This window comes from Marmota monax, unplaced genomic scaffold (genome assembly GCF_021218885.2).
Source record: "Marmota monax isolate L192 unplaced genomic scaffold, Marmota_monax_Labrador192_F-V1.1 WCK01_AAM20220418_F8-fsc00179, whole genome shotgun sequence".
Taxonomy (NCBI): domain Eukaryota; kingdom Metazoa; phylum Chordata; class Mammalia; order Rodentia; family Sciuridae; genus Marmota; species Marmota monax.
In genome coordinates this window covers 676,130-689,655 of record NW_026695200.1, presented here as the reverse complement: position 1 = coordinate 689,655, position 13,526 = coordinate 676,130, and the positions used below count along the sequence as shown (strand labels likewise).

General features: G+C 38.5%; 1 protein-coding gene across 6 annotated transcripts in view; it reads right to left on the bottom strand.

Annotated features, from left to right (window-relative positions):
* Herc2 (HECT and RLD domain containing E3 ubiquitin protein ligase 2) overlaps nt 1–13,526 on the bottom strand; it is a 190,168-nt gene that overhangs the window by 156,090 nt on the left and 20,552 nt on the right. For all 6 annotated transcript variants that reach the window (XM_058574077.1, XM_058574074.1, XM_058574078.1 and 3 more), the window contains exons 4-7: nt 9,958–10,095; nt 5,151–5,370; nt 2,673–2,773; nt 1,538–1,694 (exon numbers count right to left, since the gene is read on the bottom strand). In XM_058574077.1, coding sequence (XP_058430060.1) covers nt 1,538–1,694; nt 2,673–2,773; nt 5,151–5,370; nt 9,958–10,095 — 616 coding nt within the window. The remainder of the gene's footprint in view (nt 1–1,537; nt 1,695–2,672; nt 2,774–5,150; nt 5,371–9,957; nt 10,096–13,526) is intronic.

The window sequence follows — 13,526 nt, the reverse complement described above, 5'->3', positions numbered from 1 at the left end:
AATCCCTGGCCTCTAAAGATAATATTTTATTAGAAGCATTAACACAAATTTTTTTATGCTTAGTTTTATATCTGATCAAAAGAAATATTTGTAATATATAACAAATTCCTAAACCCAAGAGTGGGGAAGAAGGATCTTACAATATCAACATTACAATGGAATTTTTGAAATTAATTCCAAGCCTATCATCAGGGCCCTCAGCCTAAATTTCTGTGGCAACACCTTCACCAGCACTCTCAAGAAACAGATTCATAGCCTGAGGGCATAGACCCCACAGAGGAGACTGCAAAGAGAACTCATTTTTCCTCTACTCATCTTTGCAACTGAATTCTGTATTGAGTATATGCTCGCTCTTTCTTTCTTTCTTTTCTTTCTTTCTCTCTCTCTCTCTCTCTCTCTCTCTCTCTCTCTCTCTCTCTCTCTCTCTCTCTCTTTCGTTGTAGTTGGACACAATATCTTTATTTATTTGTTTTTATGTGGTGCCGAGGATCAAACCCAGTGGCTCATGCGTGGGAAGCAAACACTCTACCACTGAGCCACAATCCCAGCCCTGCATTTGCTTTATTTAGAAACCATTACAAAACACACAGCATCCAAGACCACAGTTCATGGTCTTCCCTACAGACAATGATTCATATTCAAACAACTCAAGAGTAGCTATGCAGTACTGTTTGGATCTGAGATGATCTCCCAAAGGCTCACTTGTGAAAGCTTGGTCTCAGGCCCAAGGCACTACTGGAAAGTGGTGGAAACTTTAGGAGGTGAGGCTATGTGAAAGTAGGTTAGGTCATTGGGGGCACACCCTTTATGATATCAGGATCCTAGCCCCATCCCCTTTCTGCTTCCCAGCTACAATGAGGTAAACAGGTCTCTTCCACCACCGGCTCCACTGCCATATATACTGCATTGCTACACACTCAAAGCAACAGTCAACTGACGGGCTGAAACCTCTTAAACAAAACCTTCCTTCCTTTTAAGTTGATTACTTCAAGTATTTTGCCACAGTAACAAGTGGTGACAGAAAGTTAACATACTATAGGTTTAAACATTTTGTTTTGTTGTTTGTTTATTTTTCTAGGTCAAACCCAGGGCCCCACACATGCTAGACAGGTGTTCTATCACTGAGCTACATCTCTAGACCCAGTTTAAATATTTTGATCCTGAGTAGCTCTTTATTACCATGTTACCTACCAAGTACCACACAACCCTCAGAACAGTGGTTCCTTCCTATTTATGACCAAGAGACACACAAGAAGTGCTCACTTTATGAATGATGAATCAACAAATCATCAAATGCCTTAAAAATAGTAAAATACAAAAGTATTCACCCCATTCAATATGACAACTTCCTGAGTCAAACCAGAGTATCATAAATCATGCCATCTGAACATCTGAGAGCCAAGACCTGGAATCAGAGCTAAGGGTGTGCTGAAATAACAGGTAAGAAACCAACCTATAGGTTGGTTAGCTATAAAGAAACGATTCTCAAGCATGCTGGAACTGTTCCCACAGGAAGGTATGAAAAGAAAGAACTTACCCCGTCACGACAGACCTGAGGAACCTGGTTGCTCTCTCTACCACCTCCAACCACACGGAGGACACTGTGCTCTCATCAAACAGTGAAGCCTCAGGAAGAGCTCTCAGGGCATCCAGGGACTCTTGCAATAGCTCACTGCAGAGGTCTGCATCTTCACCTGGGCATACATGTACACACACATACACATGTCAGAAAGGCTGACCACCCCTCAGGCAACACTGACAAAGCAGAGCTCCTTCACTTTCCAGCTAAGTCTCCCAACCCTCAGGTGAGAAGATGCCCACTGTGACCTACTAAGTTACTCATCTGATGAACCAAAATCTAACACAGTTGTCTCAAAATCATTTGTATATTTGGGGGCTATCAAGGAGGCAAAACAGATTGTACATCCCTTATTTGAAATTCCTGGAATCAGAAGTGTTGTACAGTTCAAATTTTTTCCAGATTTTGGAATATGTGCATACATGTAATGAGACATCTTGGAGATGGGACCCAAGTCTTAACACAAATTTCATTTATATTTTATATATGCCTTATACATGTAACCTAAAGGCAGTATGTTTAGTGCAAATGTATCTTGACTGTGACCCATAACATTCCATTTGTGGCACCATGTCAAATAGTCAAAAAGTTTCAGATTTTGGAGCGTTTCAGATTTTAGATTTTCTGATTAGGGGTATTCAACCTGTACTAAGTTCTTAGCCTTCTAGAAATAAATCAGTACTGAGGTATCCCGTGGTGATGGTTCAGTTAGGGGGCAAGATATACATGAAAACTTTTTTTTGGTCACTGAGGGTTGAACCCAGGGCATTCTATCACTGAGCTATATTCTCAGTTCTTTTATTTTTTATTTTGAGACTGGGTTTTGCTCAATTGCCAAAGCTGTCCTTGAACTTGAGATCCACCTTCCTCAGCCTCCTAAGTAAGTAATATTAGTGTGTGCCACAATACTCAGTCCTTTTTATTTTTTTCAGCATAGGCTTAAAATGTCAAATAGACTCAGAAGTCTCTTGTTTTAAAAGACACTGAAGCAGAGAACATACGAAATCAGCTCAAGGATACATGGGACAGAACTGGTCACAGAACCCAAATCTCCTCATATATCAAGAAAAGAGAACATGCTGAGCACACATACCTGACCGCCAAGCCCTTCGTAAGAACGCAAAGGCAAAGGAGAGTGCTGCTCGGGATCCAACTCTGGCAAGCCCTTCCACCCCTCTGCCTGTGGGTCGAGAACTGTGGATACACACATGGAGATGTAATAACTGGTCAGTAAAAGAAATGTGAAATACTGAAACAAAGAATATGGAAAGATTTGGACCACAATGTGATCAATGATTTTCTTTAGATGGCCATATCATAGGTAACATTTAGTTTCATTTTTTAAAAAAACTCTTACCAAATGTCCTTTGTAAAGGAAATGTTTTCTCTTTTTTTGGTCTGGGGATTGAACCCAGGAGCACTCAACCACTGAGCCACATTGCCAGCCTTTTAATATTTTATTTAGAGACAGGGTCTCGCTAAGATGCTTAGGGCCTTGCTAAATTGCTGAGGCTGACTTTGAACTCGTGACCCTCCTGCCTCAGCCTCCCAAGCTGGGATTACAGGCGTGTGCTACCATGCCAACTAAAATGTTTTCTTTTTAAGAAAACTAAAAGACATCTACCAAGTATTTTAAATACTTGGGAAAATGCTCATGAAACAATCACAGGGAGCAGTATTCTAACTGAGGGGAGGCCAATGATAAATAAATAATAAAGAGATAAATACAGCCAGCCATGGTGACGCACACTAGTAATCCCAGCGGCTCCAGAGACTGAGACGGGCAAATGGTGAGTTCAAAGCCAGCCTCAGCAATGGCAAGGCACTAAGCAACTCAGTGAGACTCCGTGTTTAAATAAAATACAAAATAGGGCTGGGGATATGGTTTAGTGGTTGAGTGCCCCTGAGTTCAATCCCCAATAACCCCCTCTCAAAAAAAGAGATAAATACGTAAGTAGGAGAACAGCAGATAGAGAACAACACAGGGAACACCCACAGCCTAGCCAGTCTCACTTTTGGTCACTTGTATTTTACACTTGTCCTGCCCACTTCACCCCATTGTGCTGAGTTAGTTGTGCCTAATCATTCTCACATCTTTTTAAATTTTTATTACTTATAAATGTTCACTTAGGGGCTGGGACTGTGGCTCAGTGGTAGAGCACTTGCCTAGCACGTGTAAGGCCCTGGGTTTGATCCTCAGCACCACATAGAAATAAATAAATAAAATAAAGGTATTGTGCCCAACTATAACGAAAAAAATATTTTAAAGTAAATAAACATATGTTCACTTAGCAGGTCATAATTTCATTCTGCATATTGTAAAAAATTACACAAATGTTAGAACATAATACTCATTCTGAAAAAAAAACTAGAATACAAAAATGCATATGTATAACATTAACTTAATGATGAATAGCAAATTCTACCTTTACTGTATAGTATTTCATACACACACATAGGCTGTAGTATTCCTACTATAGACTGTATTCATAATCAGGAAAATATTCTCAAAACAAATAATGATCTGATAAACACACAAGGGCACCTGGATAATCTCAGCATCTACTGCTCCTCATATGTGCAGAGACCTCTGATTAATGGCCATCATGGCAGGATGTCACTTTCCAATTAGGAAGGAAAGGAAGAATCACACTACTGACTGTTATCTGTCACTTGGCTTAGATTATCTTAAGCTATACTCTAAATATGACATGCAATGTGATTTCAACTGGATTTAAAGTTTTTTAAATCAAAGAAATATGCCTCAGTTAGCACTCTTATCTCTAGGGCAAGGTGAGCATGGGTTTTCCATGCTTCCTTCTGTCTCCTGTACTTTCCATGTGCTCTTGAGAGTAAAACTCACTGATACAACCAAATAAAGCCAACTTCTAACCACATGAAATAAAAGTCCCATCTGGCAACCTAGTCTTCTGAGAACAAGTCTGTTAAGCAACTATATTTAGGAAAAAACACAGTTTTACTAGAGCCTTATTTAAACCTCCTAATGGCCGCTGGTTAATACCTCCGAGGAAATCTGCTAATGTATTACCAGATAGCAACAAATTAAAAATCATATTCCTGAAAGCATCTCTTGTAATAAGAGAATAAGAAAATCACATTAGGAAAGGGGGGAAAAATGAAGAATCTAAACTAGTTAGGCACTAACATCATGCTCTGACTATTCCCTATCCATTACCAGAAGAAAGCAAAAAGACATAATTATAAAGCACCAATTTTAAAAATCTGGAGAAAAAAGCTAAACCAAAACTACAATATTGAGATCCCATTTTCAACCTTAGACTGGAGCTGATCTAAACTTTTATCTGGCTTCGACAATTACTGAAAGAAACAGGTCTTTGAAACAATGACACTAATATGCAAAAGGGTCCGTTAGTCCATGAGCAAATCAGCAAATTCATCTTCCAAAATATACCTAACACAGAGAAGGGAAAGCAAAGACAAAATTCCACACAGTGAGGAAAGGGACTATACCAAAACCCTAAACTAAACTTTCCTAAACAAAAGACCCTGAGTTATATAGTGAGCAGTCACCACTTCACTTTATTATTACCTTTTTTTGTCCACAGGAGGCAAAGAAATGCTGCTGCTTTTCCACTTAACTTTGACATTCTCCTGAAAAACAGTTCTGTTCAAGGCAATGAAGTAGCGTTCCAGGATCACCAGCCTCTGCTTAAGTCTCAGGGCTGAGAGGGTGGTGGTGGCTGACTGGATAGCCAGGGCTTGCTGCTCTTTGAGCAGCACAGAAAGACATTCCTTCAGTTCATTCACATCTAGAAAACATGGCAAGAAAAAACACGTCAACAACTTGTGCATCGATTGTTATTAACGCTGCAAAAATTGATTATGATGAAAAATGATACCCAAGTATACAATATATGCCAAAACAGTTTTAAACACTTTACAAGTATAAAATCTTAGCTCAAGCAATCTTCACACACAGTCTCAAGAGACCATTCCTAATCCACAAAATCCACCCATTTTGTGGATTAGGAAATTGAGACACAGAGTGGTTAAGTAACATGTGCAAGATCACACAGAAGAATACAACATATAGCACAGACCACTTTTAGCCTACATGGTATGCTGTAGCTCCATAATATCATGTAAAAGTTGCTAATACAAATCTAGAGTTAAACTCCTCAGCAGAATATTTCCTACACAGAGAAAAACTCTAGCCATCATTTTCTTGTTATGAAAGTAAACTCAAAATAAAAACAACGTTTCCATAAAATACCCATCATGCATGACTCACAAAAGTTAATACATTTATGGAACTATTTAAGAAGAGGAAGAAATAACTAGTCAGAGTGTGTGATGAATAAGTGATATTTCATTAGACTATTCTCTGTACTTCAGTACATTTTGAAAAATCTTCATATTAAGGAGTGATTTTTAAGGAGCTAAAAAATGATCACCAGAATGAAAATAATTCAAAGGATTCTAGTCTTTCAATTAAGTCTAAGTCAAAGAATATAAATAATTATGGATGAACTGTAAATCTGGTTACTTCCCATCAACCCCCTATAGCAGCACTGCTCCCAGTGCTGGGATGAGAGTGGGGCTCTCATGTGCTTAAACCTCTATGCTTATTAGGCATGAGGTCAACAATCATGGGCCTCAAAGCATCAAAAATGACAACACCCCTACTAACTTCCCTTGGATGTAAGACATCAGTTTTCGGGTTGCTTACGGCCTGATTATGCTTTCTACATGAGAATGGAGGTTTTAGAAGGATTAGAGATTCACATCTCACCACTCCTCAGGAGTCCCAGGATGGTGCTTCATGGGGCATCAGAACAGCACCAGCAGTAGAATGCCAAGCCTAGAGCTTCTGCATCAAAAGCTCCAATAACTAAGAGCTGATAGTTATTTGGAAAACCAAATGAAGAACACTCTAAATTTCACACTAGATTCAAGATGGACAAGCAGAAAGATATATAAGTGAAGCAGCACCCCTGTGCTCACAGCACCCACATCAAGTCACCCTCCAGAATAGGAGCCTGATCCAGCACCAAGAGGCAGGCACCTCAGCCCTTGCTATGAACAGCACCTTCACAGAGACAGGCCTTTCAAGTACATGTCCCAAGAGGAATTCCTTCAAGAAATCATCTAAATTTAGCCTTCCTGGAGCTTTAGCCTTCCTGAAGAATCACTATATTTTCCATTTTTGTGAGGAGGAAGGAGCAACAGTGGGAATTTAACCCTGGGCACTTTACCACTAAGCTATATGCCTCACCCTTTCTATTTTTTATTTTGAGACAAGGTCTCACTAAGTTGCTGAAGGTCTTACTATTAAATTGCCAAGGCTGGCCTCAAACTTGTGAGCCACTGGGATTACAAACATGGGCCACCAAACCCAGCTAGGATTTGACTTTCTAACATGTTTCCAAGAGCACAATCTCTTCTGTTCCGCATGCCCAGTCTATCGCACTGGGAGCTAGACATCAATAAAAAGTAAAAAGAAAAGAAAAGAACCTCCTCATCAGAAACCAGAACACTGGCTGGGTGTGGTGGTGCACCCCTGTAATCCCAGCAACTCCAGAGGCTAAGGCAGGAAGATTCCAGGGCAAAGCCAGCCTAAACAATTTAGCAAGGCCCTAGGCAAGACCCTGTCACAAAAAAAAAAAAAAAAAGAAAGAAAAAAGGGGGGCTAGGGATATGGCTCCATGGTTAAGTGCCCCTGGGTTTAATCCCTGATATCAAAAAAAAAAAAAAAAAAGAAAAAAGAAAACACAACACTGAAAAAAATACCAACTCAATTCAAAAAACCACAGTTAGGTTTCCCTCATCAATTTACTGTTCTCAGTAATTAGTTCTTATTATTTTGGATTCTGAGGGCTTTCTGGAAAGTTTAACCCACCCCAAAACACTCCTGTCTCAGCTTCCCAAATCTCTGGGATTATAGTCATGCACCATAGTGCCCAGCTATTTTCCACTTTTAAGTGACTTTCAGGATTTTGTTTGTTTTTGTTTCTAAGGCCATCTGTCTTCCCCTCTGTTTGGCTGCCAAAATAATAATAATAATCCTAAAATGCATGTGCCCTATAACAAGAGTTTTAAAATATATGAAAGAAATCCACAATTAACATTAGGAGAAAAAGAAGCTAAGAAGCTAGACTGCTATTCATTTCTTTCCCATCACAATGGAGACACACTAGGGAAAGGAAACAGGTGGCTGGGCCTAAACATAAATAAAAAGTATTTGAGAAGGGCCTCTAATCTTTGACATATTTTTAACATAACATGAGTAGTTTAGAACTACTTTTGGTAACATACCAAAACCCCACAGATTTATGGGTCATGGTTCTCTGAAATAGGTTACAGTCTATAACTCTCTGGCTACAAAATGGAAACAATGAATATCCTAAATTATCAGGGCTGTGTGAGGTGACTGCTCGCCTCACTGATACCTCATCTCTCACACTGGGCCAGAGAGCAAGTGTCCAGGGCAAAACAGGACAGACCTGGAAGCTACAGATTGTCCCACATCTCTCCTGGCTCTGCCTATGTAACCTGATTACTTATATCCTTAAAACTAGCAAGTAACTAGGGACTGTGTTAAGTTATGTTAGTCTTATGTGATGACCCAATCACATATGTTAGTTCAACTCCTCTCCCAGTTAGGTGAAAAACAAGTAGGCAGAAAAGTATTTCAAGCCAAAAACACTTAAACAACACTATCAACTAACTTGACCTTATTAAGATCCAGAGAGCAGCAAAGTACACACTGTTTTCAAGGACATAGAAAACATTAAACAGGATAGATTACATCCTGGGCTGTAATGCAATTCTCAACAAACTTAAAAGGAATGAAATCACAGAGAATATGTTTTCTGACCTCAACAAATTATTTGTAATCATTAACATGAGGTATTTGAAAATCCCCAAATAATATGTGGATCAAAGAAGAAATTATAAGTGGAGTTAAAAGAAAATGTTTTAAATAAATATAAAATGAAAACAACATTTGCAAATCTGTAGGCTGCAAACACTAATTAATTAGAGGGGAATTTATAGCTTTGAACACTGATATAAAAAAACAAAAGATCTAAAATCAATAATCTTGAAGCAGATGTCTTTTGAAATTAAAAGCAACTTCCTGATAACTGTTTTTACTTCTTCATTCATGCTGAGGAGATGTCAAGGAAATTGAGACTGACATGTTTCTGATTAAGCAGAGCCTAGCTGAATCTACATTTCTATATCACCTGCTTTTGTTTCTTTAAACTATAACCACTTCTACAAGACCAGCAGAGAAGCAATCTCGCTGCTTCTCCCCAGCTTATCAAACTACATAGAACTATTTTTTCCTTTTTCCACCATTTTGCCTATTTCTTATGCAGGCAGGTGGTCAAATATGGCCAGCCACGATCCAGGCATGCTCCCTGGTTGCTGGAAATAATACAAGCTTCTACCTTAAGGAACTAGAGATAGAAAAGCAAACAGAATCTAAAGCAAAAAGAAATAAAGATTAAAGAATAGACTGAGAGCTGGGAATATAGTTCAGTTTGTAGAGTGCTTGCCTCCCATGTACAAGGCCATGGGTTCACTCTCCACACCACTAAATAAATAAATTAATTAAAACATACAAAAATACTTAAAGAAGAAGAAGAACAGGAGGAGGAGGAGGAGGAGAGGGGGAGGAGGGGGAGGAGGAGGAGGAGGAGGAGGAGGAGGAGGAGGAGGAGACTGATAGAAAACATGAGAAAAATAGAAAATTAAAAAAAAAAAATGAAACCAACATGCTAAGTGAAGTAAGCCAAAGACAAAGGAACAAATACTGTATATGATTCCATTTCCATTAGGTACCTAGAAAAGTCAAACGCATAGAGACAAAACTAGAATGCTTGGGGGTGAGCAGTCAGTATTAAATGGAAGCTCTAGTTTTGTTAAAGAGTTCAGGGTGTGAATGGTGGTTACACTGTAGCACATATGAATGTATTTAATGTCCCTGATGCATACTTTTAAAATACCTACTCATAGAGTAGGTAATGACTCAGTATGGTGGCACATGTCTGTAATCTCATATACTCAGCACACTGATGCAGCAGGATCACAAGTTCAAGTCTAGCCTGGGCAACTTAGTGAGACCCTGTCTCAAAATTGAAAAGTGGATGGGGATGTAGCTTAGTGGTAGAGCTCTTGCTCAGCATGCCCAGTAACAAATCTCTGGTACCCGCCCCCCCCAAAAAAAAAGGTTGTAATGGTAAGTTTTATTTATATATTTTTTATCACAATACAAAAAAATTAAATCTTAGAAGATTCCATTAACAAACAAAAAAGTTCATCTATGGTATTCAATAAAGGAGTATTAGATCAAGCTTTCCAAAGTACAAAACCTCAGAAGATTAGAATACCTGGTTGTTTGCCCCATACCCAGCTCTCCAGGATTGATTTGGCCCTAAATGCAGGTACAGGACATTCTTCTTCATCCTTTTTCTCTTTGTCATTCAGATCTTCTTTCTTGGTTCCACTCTGAATATCAACACCATCATCTGGAGAATTACAATTTTTTTAATTTGTAATTATTTTTCAAAATGTTTTAGCCACTTATCAGTCTCTTTGTAATGTTCCCCCAGTGATGGAAAGTTATAACTGAATATTTGATATTAAAAAAAGAAAAATACACAAATTACAATTGTAACAGATTTAGTGTGATCTACTTAGTTATAAGTGAACATACTGGTTTCTTTACTGAGGGCCAATATGAAGAAACCAATATATTACTCAAGTTCTGCAAAGTATGAGTCTTCCAAATGATATTCCATCAATTTCCTACCAGTTTTCACAACTGAGAACCTAGTCTTTAATATTTACCTACTCGAATTTCATACTAGTTGCTTTAATCCAGGGATTCCCAACTGGCTGTGTGTGCATGGGAGAAGAAAGAATATGGAATGGGAAATTATTCAGGTTGTCCTGCCTGGTCATACATACTTCTTTAACACTCTCCAAAGTCTAATCAGTACTGATTAAGTTATGTGTGTGCATGACAAGTTTTTTCCTAAAGTTTCTTTACAGTCATGGAAGTTCACCATTTTACCTTTATAGAAAAGTGCTCTGAATATGCTATGTGATAAATACAGGTTTGCTGAACTTCACTAAAACTTTAATTTTACTAAAAAAAACTTAAAATCTTTTATGTAAAAATTATTATAATATGATTGATGTATGTACATTCCATGTATGTATTATATATCAAAATGCACTCTACTGTCATGTATGTCTAAAAAAATAAATAAATAATAATTTTTAAAAAATTATTATACAGTAAAATTTAGTCCCCATGGTTTAATAAATTTTAACATATGTATAAATCCATGTACCTCCCCCACCATAATCAGAACACAGAACAATTTTATCACCCCCAAAATCCTTTATTATTCCTTTGTACACTCATTCCCAACCCCTAAATCCCTGGCAGCCAATGATCTACTCTTCATCAGCATAGTGTTCAGTGTGCATGTTTCTTTCATTTATATAAACAGGATGTGTGGCTCTTTAGCCTGAGTCTATTCCCTCTGCCATTCAAAACTCATCTGAAATAATCTAGTCCTAGTGCATGAAGACAAGCCCTGAGGTGCCATGAGACTGAAGAGAGGAACACAGATTTAGAATTGCAATAAAGAAATTTATTGGAAGACTTACTGACAGAAATGTGATCTAGAGCATCAACAGGACCAGCTGAATCCCCACAATTTGGGTTAGCAAAAGGGCCATATTAGTGAGTCAGGAAAAAAGTGACTTCAACCAGGCTGGGATGTACCTGATTTATCTTAAGACAATTAATGACAGTCAACTGAGAAAACCAGGAGATTCTCTCCTGTCAAACTGGTAAACCAGGTTCCCAGGGCTAGGTCCAGGAGAGGACCAGGAAACACAACCCTAGGGAGAGAAGAGCAGGGTCCTATGATGCACAGATGAGCATCTATCCTGATCTGTGGAACTAAATACCAACTCAAGTTTAGGCCTCTTATTTTAACCTACCATGGAAAGTGTGAGAGCAAAGTACAATTGGGAAGTTTAATATGTGAGATACACTTAAGAGTAGGACATTAAATAGGAAGAGAGAGAGAGAGAGAGAGTGCAGTTAATGGAAACTGAAATAAACTAACATGCACTATGATAAGCATCCATCCCAACCACTGTACATTTCTCATTTACATCTTTACAACTTTGTGAGGAGGCACTTTGTCATCTCCAATTTACCAACACAGAAATCAAAGCTCATAAAATAGGTAATGGCCAGGAAGAGAGCCCCCCAGGTGAGAACCCAGGGGCTGATTCTAACTGCTAGACTTTACACCACATGTGGATCCACCAACCACAGCCCAGTGGCCAAATCCAGCCCACAGTAAGTATGGCTGGAAAGCAAATAAAGAACTTCATATTTTTAGTCAGGAGCAGTGGTACATATCTATAATTCCAAGTATTCAGGAGGCTGAGGCAGAAGAACTACAAGTTTGAGATCAGCTTCAGCAACTTAGTGAGACCCTGTCTCAAACTAAAAAACTTTTTTAAAAATGAAGGACTGGGGATGTAGCTCAGTGGTAAAGCACTCCTGAGATTACTTTCAAGAAGAAAGAAGAAGGAAAGAAAGAAAGGAAGGAAGGGGGAAGGGAAGGAAGGAAAGAATTTTATACTTTTAAATGATGGGAAAAAATCCAAAAAAGAAAAGAAAAAGTATTCCATGACATTTGAACATTATACAAACTTCACCTTCTGGTATACATAAGTAGTTTTATTGGTATGCAACCACACCAGTTATTTAATACTGTTGTAGTTGCTTTGGGACAGGGTCCCCATAGTTACTTCAGGGTCCCTTAGTTATGGCAAAGACCATATGGTACACAAAACTTAAAATACAGTCATTTTAACATGATCCTAATTCCAGGATCTGCATCACCCCCATACTATGTAGTCAGCTTTCCATCACTGTGACAAAATATCTGAGATAATCAAATATTACAAAAGGTTCTCTGTTTTAGCCTGGCATGGTGGCACACACCTGTAATGCCAGCAGTTTGGGAGGCTGAGGCAGGAGAATCGCAAGTTCAAAGCCAGCCTTAGCAATGGCGAGGTGCTAAGCAACTCAGTGAGACCCTGTCTCTAAATAAAATACAAAATAGGGCTGGGGATGTGGCTCAGTGGTAAAGTGCCCCTGAGTTCAATCCCAGTGCCAAAAAAAAAAAAAAAATAGGTTCCTCCTTTATATTTATTTTGGTTCAAGGCTTCACATTTTTCAATTCATGGTCACTTGATCCTGTTGCTTTGTGTCTATGGCAGTCCAATTACCCATGGAGACATGTAGCAGAGGAGGGTTGTTCACCCAATGGCAGCGGGGAAGTAAAGAAAGAGAAAGGAGAGGGACCAGACTCAGTATCTTCTTCAAGGGCATATGCCCAGATGACTTAACTTCCTTCCACTAGGCCTACTTCCTAAAGATTCCACCATCTCCCATCAGCACCACGCTAGAGAGCTAAGCCTTCAACACATGGATCTTAAGTACATCTTGACGATCCAAACTATAGCAGATACCAAAATTTTAAACATCCAAATCCCTCCTATAAAATAGCACAGTATTTGTCTGTAACCTACACACATCTTCCTGGTTACTTTAAATCATCTCTAGATGTCTTATAATACCTAATAAAATGTAACTGCTATGTAAGTAGTTGTTACACTGTATTGTTCAGGGAATAGTGACAAGAAAAAAATTGGTGTATGTTCAGCATAGACACTAATGTTTTTTTCAAATATTTTCAATCTGCAATTGGTTGAATCCATGAATGTAGAACTCCAGATATGAGGGCCAACTGTATTTACTATCTGGCCCTTTACAGGAAGTCTGCCACCCTGCTCTACTCCATGCTATAAATTTTACAAAATAAATATATATATATATATATATATATATATATTTTTT